This window comes from Microcaecilia unicolor, chromosome 1 (assembly GCF_901765095.1).
Source record: "Microcaecilia unicolor chromosome 1, aMicUni1.1, whole genome shotgun sequence".
Classification (NCBI taxonomy): Eukaryota; Metazoa; Chordata; class Amphibia; order Gymnophiona; family Siphonopidae; genus Microcaecilia; species Microcaecilia unicolor.
Window position 1 is genome coordinate 737,983,220 of NC_044031.1, and position 14,016 is coordinate 737,997,235.

Below are 14,016 nucleotides of genomic sequence, written 5' to 3' on the forward strand. Positions count from 1 at the left end.
AGGCCTTCTGTTTGGTGAGGAGCTGGAAAACATTGTTAAAGACCTGGGGGATTCCAAACCTCAGTGCTTGCCCGAAGATAGGCGGAAGCCTTCCTCTAAGGGTCAGGCGGTCTGCTCCTCTTACAGACCTCGCTTCCGTGAAGCTAGAAGGTACCGCCCGGGGCGTGCTGCTGGGTTCACTTCACGTGCCTGCTTTCAGCAGAGAAACTCCTTTCGCTCGGATAAACGTTCCGCAGCTGCCGGTTCAAGGCCTGGAGTTCAGGGGTGACCTTCTCAATGATGGTGCGCTGGCCCTCTCCTCGTTTCCTGTCATCGGAGGAAGACTTTCCCTCTTTTTCGTGGAGTGGGCCAAAATCTCTGCAGGTCAGTGGGTCTTGGACCTGATCAGAGACTGTTACCGAATAGAATTCGATGCCCTGGTGAGAGACGTGTTTGTGGAGTCCCGATGCGGTTCTGCCGCCAAACGGGTGGCGGTAGAGGAGACTGCACAGTCTGTGCCAGATAGGGGCTGTGACCCCGGTGCCTCCCGCCGAACAAGGTCTAGGCTGCTACTCCATTTTTTTTTTTTTTTTCCTTTATTAATCATTTAATGATTCACACAGCTATGTGATTATACAATTCACATTGAAATAACAAAAGAAATTCTTTACAAAAAGTAATATAAGGAAACAATAAACACTTTTTTTTCCGTCCACAACTAAAGAAAAGCGATTCCAAGAAAAAGAAAAGAAAAAGAAAAAAGCATTAAGTTATTATTACACACTTACTACCTCTAAATTCAGACTCCAGCCTGCTGTGTAGGAGGGCATGTAACAGTCACTTCAACTCTAGCATCTAGAAAGTCTTTAAGCTGTTTAGGGTCTACAAATTGAAATTGTTTGCCCTCAAGCAGAACAGTACATATACAGGGAAAACGTAAAACAAAATTAGCTTTCAAGGCTTCTACTCTGGGACGGAGTTCCAAAAAGGCCCTCCCTCTCACTTGTGTCGGCCTAGAAAGATCAGGAAAAATCCTAACCTTGGAGCCCATAAACAGTTCATCTAAATGCCTCAGGGAAAGTCTTAACACTGCATTCCGATCCGGCTCCAGCACAAAAGTGACTAACATTGTAGTCCTGTAGGTAATCACATCCAGTGAACTTTCTAGGAAGGAAGTAAGGTTCATTTCTTCACCCATTTCTCGTCTAGGGGGGTCTCCTAATGCCCCCCTAGTATTCCAGATGTAATGGGCCCGAGTTATGGGAGGCAATGAGTCTTTGTCCATTCCCAGAATGTCAATCATATATTTTTTCACCATCTCTATTGAAGGAATTAGAGGAGACTTGGGGAAATTGAGAAACCGAAGGTTAAGTCTCCGAGACTGGTTTTCAAGGTATTCCAAACGTTTATGTAGGAAAGTATTGTCCTTAACCAAAGCGGATTCCAAAGACCCCATTTCTTGAATCTTAATATCTAATTTTTCAATCTTAAAGGACTGCTGTGCTGTCACCTGTGCCTGAATCAGAACTGCTTCTGAGAGAGTTTTAATATCATTAGTATTTTCTTTTAGCATACTTTGCATAGAGGAGTGAGTATTATTATACCATATCCCACAGTGACTCAAGTGTCACAATAGAGGGTTTGCTTATTCCACCTGATGGCAAAAGGGAGTGTGGTGGGGTCTCGGTACGAGAAAGTCTATTGATAATAGCTTGTGGCAGTACCTTTGAGGCCAAATCGGCCGAAAACGCAGGGTCCGTGGTCCCACTCAAGTTCGCCGCTGTCCTCCCCTCTGGCAGCTCCGAATTTACCCCTTCGGTATCGGATACTGTCTGGGCTGCGGCGAACAGTTCACTTCCTGGTTGTGGAGGTTCCCTGCGGTCTTCGGGGCTCAGGGAAACCCCGTCTCCGCTTCCCATCGACGTCGGCACGTCGACAGTGGCAGAAGGAGTCGATGTACATAGAGGTCCCGGCGGCGTCCTGGGAAACTGCAAAATCGATTGCCTCAATGCCGACGAAGGTCCAGGAGCTGAGGGAAACTCCCTCACCTTCCCCCTCCGCTTTCCCATCGCGAACGACGAGACGAGGGAACCGCAAGAGGCAACAGTCCACAGCGTCCTCAGGGAGCTCACTCAGGTGCGTGTGTGCAAAACGCCATCTTGGAATCTGTCTCTCTGCTGCTACTCCATTTACTTTGTGGTGCCATGAAAAGGTGGGTCTTTTCGCCCGATCCTGGACTTAAAAGAGCTAAACAAGTCCTTAAGAGTGTGGCATTTTCACATGGAAACCCTGCGCTCCGTCATTGCGGCGGTACAACCAGGAGAGTTTCTCACGTCTCTGGACCTGAAAGAAGCTTACTTGCACACTCCGATTTGGCCCCCGCACCAGAAGTTTCTGCGGTTTGCGGTGTTGGGAAAACATTTCCAGTTTCGGGCCTTGCCTTTTGGCCTCGCCACAGCTCCCTGAACCTTCTCCAAGGTAATGGTGGTAGTAGCTGCCTTTCTCAGGCGAGAGGGTATCCGGGTTCACCCGTACCTAGACGACTGGCTCATCAGAGCAGACTCAGAAAAAGAGAGTCATCTAGCTACAGCCAGAGTGGTTTCAGTCCTTCAACCTCTGGGCTGGGTCGTCAATATGGCCAAAAGTTACCTGACCCCCTTGCAATCTAGAATATTTGGGGGCCAGGTTCGACACAGCCTCGGGCCATGTGTTTCTTCCCGAGCAAAGCCAGTGCAAGCTTCAGAATCAGGTCCGTCTGCTCCTGAGGATGCCCCGCCCGCGAGCTTGGGACATTGTCCAGCTGTTGGGATCGATGATGGCCACCTTGGAAGTGGTGCCATGGGCGAGAGCGCACCTGAGACCTCTACAGTATTCTCTACTTTAACTATGGTCTCCAGTATCTCAGGATTATCAGTGCAGACTTTCTTGGCTCCCTGCGGCCCGCCTCAGTATGGAGTGGTAGCTCTCGGACAGCATGTTGCGTCGGGTAATGCCGCTGGCACTCCCCGATTGGTGCCTAGTGGTGACAGATGCCAGCCTGAAGGGCTGGGGCGCACATTGCCAGGGGAAGCATGCCCGGGGTCTGTGGACGCCCGACGAGTCGGAGTGGTCTATCAACAGCCTGGAGTTGAAAGCGGTGTTTCTGGCTCTTCTGGCCTTTCAAGTGACCCTGGAAGGATTGGCTGTCCGAGTGATGTCGGACAACACAACAGCAATGGCCTACATAAATCGACAAGGCGGCACTCAGTGCAGAGCTCTAGCCGCGCAGGCCGAACAAATTTGCCACTGGGCCGAGCTGCATCTGCAGTCCCTGTCAGCAGCTCACATTGCAGGTCAGAGCAACATGCAAGCCGACTATCTAAGCAGGCATCAGATCGATCCAGCGGAGTGGGAACTAGCAGACGATGTATTCCTGCAGATATGTGCCAAATGGGGCAGGCCAGTGATGGATCTTATGGCGACCAGTTCCAATGCCAAAGTCCCGTGCTTCTTCAGCAGATGGAGGGATCCTCGCGCTGCCGGGTTGGATGCCTTGACTCAACCCTGGCCCCTGGGCTTGCTGTATGTCTTTCCTCCGTGGCCCTTGATAGGGCGAGTGCTCCTGCGGATTCGGCTGCATCCAGGAGAAGTGGTGCTCATCGCCCCTGATTGGCCCAGGAGGCCTTGGTATGCGGACCTCCGACAGATGCTGTTGGAGGCTCCCTTTCCATTACCTCTGGTTCCGCACCTGTTGTCACAGGGTCCAGTGGCCATGGAGGACGCCTGCCGCTTTGGTCTTATGGCATGGCGATTGAGAGGGCGCAATTGAGAGATAAAGGCTACTCAAATAAGGTAATTTCCACTCTCCTGCAGGCCCGTAAGCGCGTGGCTTATGCCAGGATTTGGCGCCAGTTTGAAGTCTGGTGTGTTTCAAGGGCGCTTTCTCCATTACGGGCTCCTGTCTCGCCGATTCTGGACTTTTTGCAGGATGGTGTACACAAAGGATTGGCCTATAATTCCCTGCGGGTGCAAGTGGCAGCATTGGCCTCCCTGCGTGGCAAGGTTGAAGGTGTGTCCTTAGCTGCTCATCCAGATGTGGCACGGTTTCTTAGAGGGGTGCTTCGGCTCTGTCCTCCCGTGCGGACACCTTGTCCAGCTTGGAACCTGGGGTTAGTATTGAAGGCCCTTCAAGGGGCTCCCTTTGAACCGCTTCGGCGTGCTTCAGAGAAAGATTTGACACTGAAGGCCGTTTTTTTAGTGGCCATTACCTCGGCGAGACGGGTGTCAGAGCTCCAGGCGCTGTCCTGTAGAGACCCTTTTCTGCAATTCTCAGAATCGGGTCACGGTTCGGACCGTGCCTTCCTTCATGCCTAAGGTGGTTTCAGCGTTTCACCTAAACCAGCCTGTTTTTCTTCCCTCCTTTGTTGAGTGGGAGTTTCCAGGTTCATTTGGCCAGTTGCACCTTTTGGATGTGCGCAGGACTCTGTTGCAGTATCTGCGAATTACAAATTCTTTCAGGACCTCTGATCATTTTTTTGTGCTGTTTGCAGGTCCTCGCAGAGGGGCTTCAGCGTCTAAAGCCACTATTACCCGTTGGCTCAAAGAAGCTATCTTTTCAGCCTATCTGCTGTCTGGCCGGGCTCCGCCTGAAGCCTTTAAGGCACATTCCACAAGAGCGATTTCCTCTTCCTGGGCGGAAACTGGAGCACTATCTCTTCATGAGATTTGCAGTGCTGCAACATGGGCTTCTAAGCTCTCTTTCGTCCGACATTACAGGCTGGATGTGGCTGCCAGGAGGAATGCGCGTTTTGGAGCACAGGTGCTAGCGTGTGGTGTGGCTTGTTCCCACCCTATTTAGGGATTGCTTTGTTACATCCCATATGTAATGGCTTCATCTGCTTGATGACAAGGAAGGGAAAATTAGGTTCTTAGCATGATAATTTTCTTTCCTTTAGTCGTAGCAGATGAAGCCATGAGCCCTCCCTGTATGATTGTCTGTATTGCACTGATTCTGATTTTAGGTGCTGTTCTTGTTTCCTGAAGTTATATTCCTTCCTTGGGGAGTCAGAAAACAGTCTTCAGGATTCTTGTTACAGTTATAGGATGATGAGTTCATTCCCTCCAGTTCATGTTTTGGGAGGATGAGTTTATTCCCTCCAGGAGGATGCAAGTATTCCCTCCGTTTATACAAAGTGGAGGACGAGTTTATTCCCTCCAGGAGGATGAGTTCATTTCCTCCTTTTTTTGAGTTCATGCCCTTGTTAAGGGGCCATCGTTCGCTGTGAGGAAAGTTCATGTTATTCCCATTGCGGTTTGCCATACTGCTTTGGAAGCTTCATATACTGAAGAGGCAGTGGAGCTAGCTGGCCATGAGGCACTGAGAAAAGTTGAGTGCTCTCTATGTCCCCCTGCTGGTTGATGGACACAACCCATACGTAATGGCTTCATCTGCTATGACTAAAGGAAAGAAAATTATCATGATGATAACCTAATTTTCCCATAAAAAATGGCAAGTACATTTTTATAATATACCACTGCAATTCACAAAACAAAATGAGCAAATTCCCACATGCTATTTTTTCTCTTTTATTATAGGCACAGGAAATAAAAAAGATTTTAAATGCTCCCAGGTTTCAACCTAATTCAAGTTTAATGTGGGATATAAATGTAATAAATAAGTAAGTAAATAGAAAGTCTGATTGCTGTGCACCTGATTCTCATAACATATCTGTTTTAGTTGCCCATTACGAAGAGAAAAATATCTCTGCATGAATGTAACTGTAGGTGTCCCTTTTAAACAGCTCCTCCAAATAACACACTGATTAGAATTTATAAACAAACTAGTATAAAAGGCCCGTTTCGGTAGGCAATGAAACGGGCGCTAGCAAGGTAATCCCCCCTCCCTCCCTCCCTTCCGAGTGCCAAACCCCCCTTCCCTCCCGAGTTCAGCTGTCGGTGACGTTACTGACGTCAGTGTGATCTTAGCTGCCTAGCAGACCACCTCTGAGGGATCCACGGTCCCAGGCAGGTTAGAACGTTGGAGGTGAGAATTATTATATAGGATTCCTTGTCATCAGCAGCAGATGAATCCATTACGAATGGGTTGTGTCCACCTACCAGCAGGGGGAGATAGAGAACACTGAAAACCATAGTGCCTCTAGGACGGCTAGCTCCATCTGCCTCTTAGTATTTCTCTATCTCCCAGCAGGGTTGGACGCAGCTTGTTCAGCTCCTTCAAGATTCTGCCTGGGGTGGCTCCTGTGCTTTTGCTAGTTGTAGCAGGGGTGTTGTGGCTAAGTGGAGCCCACTTTAAAGGCACATAGGTTCGCCCTTTCCCTGCCTTTCCCACCCTCTTCTGCCTCCGGAGTACCTCTGTAGCTGTTTGCCTCCAACTTTCCTCACGGCGTTAAAAAAAAAAAACGTGCTTTTCAACGCTGCAATTTCTGAGGCTTTTCCTGAAAAAAGTCAAGAATACTAATGAGCTCATTGTAATACATTTGCATGGTGTTCTCTGTGGCTGCTAACTGCACACGTTAGAGCCACGGAAAACCCTCTTTGTGCATTCCTAACTACCTAAATGTTTGCTGTAGCAAACATTAATAGCAAGGTAAGCTTTGTGCATCTGTTTCTACTAATTTATAAATGAACTTTAGCTTACTTGCTTCCTGATCCAATTGTTTCAACTTGTATTCTTTTTTATAAGGTTTTGTTAACATAATTTTCTTGTTTTTGAATAGAAAAGAGCTACCCTTGTTTTACATGCCAGCTTAGTCATTACTTTATGCTGTGTGTTCATATGTTACATGTATGAGCATATTCCCTGTATGAGTTCTAGTGAGGGTTATTTGGTTGTTCTGCTTAACTTTTACAGACTAAGCAGAAGGAACTTGTCAAACACATATTCAAATTGGGACAAAGTAAGGGTGTTGAATGAATTTCACTGCTTTCAAATACCAGTATACAGATTCTTTAATTGATATTGCTGCTTTAAACTCCATAATGTTTTTTTTTTTGTACAGTCTTCAGGTAGATCATAGTGATACTCCTGTTTTTTTTATTCCTGTGACTAAAAACTGGCTACTTGCTATGCATTTTCTGGCTATGATTATAACCATGATTTTTAGTATGTTGTGCTGCAGCAGCTTATGTAACTTGTTTGATGTTACTATTATGATCAGTCAGAATGAGTGATACACTGAAGTTATTCATTCTGTTTTAGGTATGGGATTCCCCAGATCATATTGGATATTGGACAGTATCGGAGCTAATTCGACTCGTAGGAGGCAGCATATTGCCATCGGAAACATTAATGCTCTGTTCAAGTAAACACATGGAAAATAGAGTTCACGACATAGAAGAAACAAACGTTGGTTCCTCTAGGCTTCAGGTCAAGTCTTGCGCTGCAGACCTGCCGTTTGATTCCATTTTGAATCATTTCATCTACAGTGACCTTACCTTCAGAGCAGTGTTCCCTCAGCAAGAAGGAGTAATAGTTTTCATGGCACATGGTAATAACATTTTACATGTAAATTCACATTCTAGTAATCCAAGGTGACTTGTATTCTAAGGTACTAGTAAAAAAAAAATATATATATTTATATATATATATAGTGTATGTAATAGGTGTGTGTGTTCAAAGAATAAAACAGATAAATTGGAGATTTAAAAAAATATGGTTTTATTTGTTAAACATTTTAGCCTTTTAAAAAGACATTTAATCAGTGGCTTGAAAATCTATTTAAATTGGGTGTCTGGGTGATTGTAGTAGCAGCTTATCTTAAATTGAAGCCCCAGTGGGGGAGAAAAAGGAGAGGATGAGATATCTATGGTCCCTATCTGGACCTTGGAGGCAGCAGGACCAGAAAGTTTGGGTGGGGGGGGGGGGGGGTAGTAGAGAGAGGAAATAAAGGCCTTCACCAGAACGAGAGAGTACAAGCAGTGGAGTGTGATGAAGGAAAGAATATACGACACTGGAACAGAGAGTGAAGGACAGTTAAAGTCTCTGCTAACATAGAGAGGGGGGGGGGGTGCACTTGCCAAGGAAGAAATGCAACATACATTGTGCCAGACTGGATCAGACCATAGGTCTGTCAAGCCCAGAATCCTTGGGCTAGGAAGCATTGAATATCTGGTTTATTTTTGGCCGGTTAAAGGACAACTGACTATGTTGATATTCAAACTTAGCAGTTATCTTCTAATCAGCCAATATAGCCAAGTGGGGCTGAAAGTTGGCAGATAGCCGATTATATCAGCCGACATAACCAGCTATCTGCTAGCCACTAACCGGTAATATTCAGGAGGAGATAGCTGGCTATCCCCTGCTGAATATCACCCGATAGCCAGTTATGGGGCATTTAACCGGCCACGTGCCAATCCTGGCCAGTTAAATGCTTTTTGAATATCGGGTGAAAGAGAATTAGGGGTATGGGACCAGGAATATGGGTACAGGGGGTAGAAAAGGGGCAAGGAGGATGCCTTCATGTAGTCCAAGCTGCACCCACAGTCAATGAAGGCTGGCTGGAATCAAAGACAAGTGTGAACAGATGAGCTTATGGATTTAATTGGAAGAGGTTTGCCTCTGATGTGAGGGTGAAACCATAGATCCCTTTACTTGTACATGTTACATACTGTCACAGGTGGGTCTAAAGACCAACAATATAAGTGTATATGTTGGTGCAATTGGAGCTTATCATTTTGTAGAAGATAATTCCATCTCTGTATTTTGATTAAAAGTCTAATTGCATGATTAAAGGTATGTTCAATCTTGTTTTTTGTTTTTTTTAAAAACCCCATTGAGTTCCTTGACTCTGAGCAGCTCACATTGCCCAGAGTCACAAGATGTGTGTGTGTGTGTGGGGGGGGGGGGGGGGGGGGGGGATAACATACCATTAATCACAATTGCACATTTTAATTGAAATGCAGCCCTAAAATATTAAAGAATGAAAAACAATGAAAAATTACAGATTAAAGAATCTAAAACAGCCTTACAATTTTCACAGCCTACTTCAGAAAAACAAGCTTAATCTCTGAACAGCCTTCATAGGTTTGCTTTAAGTGGGCTTGCTGCTTAATAAAACCGTCCATCAGGTTTTCATCAGAGTTATGGGAGCTTAATGTTCTTACCCAGATGATGAACACTTCTTCCAAGTCGCTAGATAACTGCTATTTGAAGTACCTTACCTGGAAGGTTTTATTTTTGGTGGTGGTTACTTCGTTGTGCAGGGTTGGTGAGCTCCATGCCCTAGTAAGTGATCTGCCATTTGTATACATGAGTAGTTCTGTGTGCCCATCCAGAGTTCCCTCCTAAGGTTGTGTTCATAAATCCACTTTCCATTAAGTAGCTTCCCACTATTCCAGAATTTGTGGGATGATTGTGTCTCAGCTCAGTTTTCAGTTGTCTGTTTCCACCTGCAGATTGATGGGCACATCTCTCTGTGCATCCAGTCCAGCTCTTCGGTATTGTCTACCTCTAGCAGGTGGATGGACACATTTTTCCTCCTCCTGGTTCTGAGTACTTTGCTCCTGGTCCAGTCGGTCAGTTGGTCCCCAGTTGAGCTTTGTGGGTGGCTTGAGTCTGCAGAGTCATATCTGGAGATCTTCAGATCCCTGTCTCTGGTGCTCCATGAATTTAGTTCTTCCTCTCCTTCACCTCTCTCCTGTGGAGCTCTCCTTTTTCCAGCACAACAACCTTTAAAAAAAAAAAAAAAAGTCAAGAGCTTTTCTGGAGAGCGTATCAGTCATAAACCTTTCTCATCTGTGGTAAGACTGGTAGAAACTGTGAGTTTGGGGGGAGTAGCTAGCAGTGTTAAGTCCGACTAAAGTTTGACTTGTAACTGCTTGGAGGGCAGCAAGTTCTACTTGGTGCAGGGGAGGGATCCTGACTCACTGCTTTGGAAACGTGCTGCTGTTCTGACATTCGGGTTGAATGGCAACTCCCGCAGAGGCAGTTAAGCGGTGTTCCCTCTGTGGGACCCACCAGCGTTGGGACGTTGCAGTTCGTACAAGCTGGGAATCCAGTGGGACACAGAGGAAACAGTTTGTGGCAGCACATCTTCAGATTTGGCACAGCATCCGAATATGCTGTAGTCTTCGGGCTTTCTGGCACAGTTTGATGCAGGAGAGTACGAGAATGGGCACTGTTTTTTCAGGGCCTACTGGCAGTGAGTAACATTCTCTGATCGCTCACGGAACACAGCTACCCAACAGAGCATTCAGCTGCATTGGGATCTTTTTCTCTGAAGTTTATATTGCTCTTATACCAGGCCAGTTTGCTGATGCAGGGACAGAGTTGATGCAAGGTGCTTCAGTTTCTCTTTTCTGCCCATCCAGCTCCTAAGATCTTGTTTAGACCTCCAGAATTGGGCCGGTGAGGATATTTTTGGTTCTCCCTCCTTATCTAATGTGGCCTCGGTCTGTTCAGAGGACTTGTCAGAGAAAGGAGAGCTCACCCCTGAGGAGGGGGATGATCAAAATTACTGAGATAGTTTCATAAAGAGGAGCTCGGTACTCCTATTTCTGAGGCACTGGCCTTCTGCTTCAGTGTCAGGCGTTTCATCTTTGTCGATTATGAGAGGGCTTGGAGGTTCTTCTAAGACCTAGCCAGACATTCAGCAGAATGGGTCTTACTGGATGCAGGGCTAAGATAAATTGTAGCTTCCCAGGGTGAACTCCCTGGTTACAGCAGTGACTAAGAAAACCACATTGCCAGTGGAAGGAGACATTGCCCTAAAAGACCTACAGGATAGGAAGCTAGAAGGCTCACTAAAACAAGCCTTTGAAGTGAACTCTTTGAGCCTTCAAGCGACAGTGCGTAGCTCGTTCATGGCAAGAGCATGCCTGAAGTGGCATCGGCAATCGGCTACACAAGATGGGTGACATAACGCCCAGCCTGAAGCGGGTTTGACCTACTTGGCAGATGCTACTTATGACGTTACAGGTTATGGCCTTCAGTATGTGTTTGCGGCATTGGGCTACAGGTGTAGCATCAAAGTATGTCTAGTGTAACTTCCCTTTTGTGGCAAGTGGTCGTTTGGAGAAAATCTCAGTAACTTGGTGAAAGAACTAGGGGAATCTAAGCCACAGCAGTTGCTAGAGGATAAGCTGAAAGCTTCTGGTCGTCAGTCTTCAGGGAGCTCTGTCTCAATTTTGAGACAGCAGACAGTGCCAGCCTGGTCGTTCTGAGCGCGGATGGTTCTCCCTTCTCCGTTCAGATCACACCCATTCTAGCACTTCTCCAAGCAGGTCTTCAGAAATAATTGGCATTGGGTTCTCTAAACGTTCAGGTTGCGGCTTTAGCTTTTTTTCAGGGGCTGACTACTGAAGGCGTCTCTTGAAGCTCACCTGGATATCATTTGATTCTTGCGGGGAATGGGCCTCTTCCAGCTTCCCTTTTGTACGCCGTGTCTAGAGGGGAACTTTAACTTAGTCCTTCAGGCTCTTCAGAAGCCTCCTTTTGAGCCACTCCTGAAGGTCTCCTTGAAAGATCATACGCTAAAGACAGCGTTCTTGATGGCTGTTGCGTCAGCACATAGGGTTTCGGAGCTTCAGGCTCTCCCTTGTCAGAATCCTTTTTTTCACTTTCCAGAGAGGGGGGGGGGGGGGTCTCCATGTAACACAGTCCCTTTCTGTGGCATCGGCATTATCTGTAGAGCTCCCATCCTTTCGCAGCGATGACGAAGATACTCTATTCTTCCTTGAAACTTGGTGTGTAGAATCCTCTTTAGATATGTGGAAGTCACGAATGAGTTTTGTAAATTGGACATTGATTTTTTTTTTTGTAAACAGAGGTTTGGCCTCATGGCTTTTAAGGCCACAACTGCTGGATGACTGAAGGAAACTATCACACCAACTTATTTGCTTGCAGGGAAGCAGACTCCTCGGTCCTTGTGGGCTCATTCTGCAAGGTATACAGCAACGTCCAAAAATTGTTGGCAACATTTCTGTGTCACCCTTGGAAAAGTGAGTCGTGGTGGCAAAAGAAACACCTTAAAGTCCATTTATGATCAGAATCTAATACAAAGGAAACAAAGTTGCTGGTTTAACATATGGCATATCTGCTTCCAAAACTTGGGTCAAATTCGACCAGTGTCACATGAAACATCTAAATTGGTTTCAACATCTAATGGTTGATCAGATTCTTTCTTTGAAAAAGGAGGGACATAATATATACTAGATATTGGTGTATAAGAGTTTTTTCAGGAACTTTAAAATTCTTACCCAAATATTCCTTAAAAGTAATTAAAAGTGGTTCAACAGGTACTCTCGGAAATTGTATAAATCATAAAGTTTTGCATCTCATATTATCAGATTTTCTATTTTATGAATCGGTGAAATATTATCCATCACCAGTATACTATGAAGGGCATTTTTGATATGGCATCTAAAACCGATTTTGGATATTTTGTGGAAAACGTCCAAAAATCCAGTAGTGAATATGGCCATTTTCGAACCAGAAAAACATCCAACTTTTTGTTTCAAAAACGGGCCATAATTTGCTAGATGTTTTTATGCTCAGTACGTCTATCTTTTTGGACCCTTTTCGTGAAACAAAGTGCAATGGATAAATGCCCAGAAACAAGCCATTGGGATGTATGGGGGGGGGGGGGGGGGCATTCTTAGTAGACTGGCCACATTGACATCCCAACAGAGCAGTGAGGCACCCTAGGGGGCACTGCAGGGGACTTAATACAAAAGGGTAGGTATATATCTCTCCGTTACCCCCTTATATTACGTGATGAGCCCTTCAAAACCCACCAAAAACCTACTGTACTCAGCTGTATACCACTACAATAGCCATTATATCTGCAGGTGTCACCTATGGATGTGGTGGGTTTTTGGTGGATTTTGGAAGGCTCAAAATGTACCAGTTAGAGTGGGATATGGGACAGGGTCCCTTTCTCTACAGTCTACTGCACCAACCACTAGGCTACTCCAGGGACCTTCTTGCTGCTCTAATAGGACTGGCCATAACATCTGAAGTTACATAAGTACACAAGTATTTGCCATACTGGGACAGACCAAAGGTCCATCAAACCCAGCATCCTGTTTCCAACAGTGGCCAATCCATGTCAGAAGTACCTGGCAGGATCCCAAAGCAGTACAATACATTTTATGCTGCTTTATTCTAGAAATACACTATACAACGTTGTCCCAAACAGCTATAGCATTTTTTCTAATCTTATTTTCTTTTATTCAGTGTGTATTTACTACAATACTATAACCTTCTGTAGCAATCGCTTTCAAACATTCTCGTTTTTTAACTTTTTTTTTAAGGGGATCATCAGATCCAGAGTGGAGGAGTGGCCTAGTGGTTAGGGTGGTGGACTTTGGTCCTGAGGAACTGAGTTCGATTCCCACTTCAGGCACAGGCAGCTCCTTTTGACTCTGAGCAAGTCACTTAACACTCCATTGCCCCAGGTACAAATAAGTACCTGTATACAATATGTAAGCCGCATTGAGCCTGCCATGAGTGGGAAAGCGCGGGGTACAAATGTAACAAAAATAAATAATAATGCTGCTCTCACCATATGAACACAAGGTTCAATATTTCCGAATCCATCCAGGAAAGAATGTTGAGGCGCAAATCCTCATAGATCAACCCACATCAATATATATATATATATATATATATATATATATATATATATATATATATATATTCTTAATACTTCTTTTTCAATAGATATTTTCAAATATTTTTTCTTTAAAGTTGAAAGTTCGTGTTAACACTTATCTTTCATATCAGCACCATTCTTACAACAGGAGAACCTCCGCCAACATGGCCAAGTTTCAATATCTTCCTCAGGGAAGAGGTTCCAGCTACAGAACAGTCCTGCTCCTGCACAAGTTTGAAAAAATGGCCCACTAAAAATAAGCAGTGGATTTCCCCCCCAGTCCATTTTAATAATGGTCTATGGACTTTCCCTTTAGGAAGCCATCCTAACCTTTGTTTATTTAAATCCTGCTAAGCAAACTGCTTTAACAATATTCTCTGTCAACGAATTCCAGAGTTCAGTTACACGTTGAGTGAATAAATATTTTCTCCGATTCGTTTTAAAT

The 14,016-nt window shown here is 45.3% G+C and overlaps 1 protein-coding gene across 1 annotated transcript in view; it reads left to right on the plus strand.

The window, feature by feature from the left end:
• The window catches only part of TICRR (TOPBP1 interacting checkpoint and replication regulator), a 213,342-nt gene that overhangs the window by 22,226 nt on the left and 177,100 nt on the right, over positions 1 to 14,016 (plus strand). The window contains 1 exon segment of the mRNA XM_030189695.1: positions 7,178 to 7,466. Coding sequence (XP_030045555.1) covers positions 7,178 to 7,466 — 289 coding nt within the window.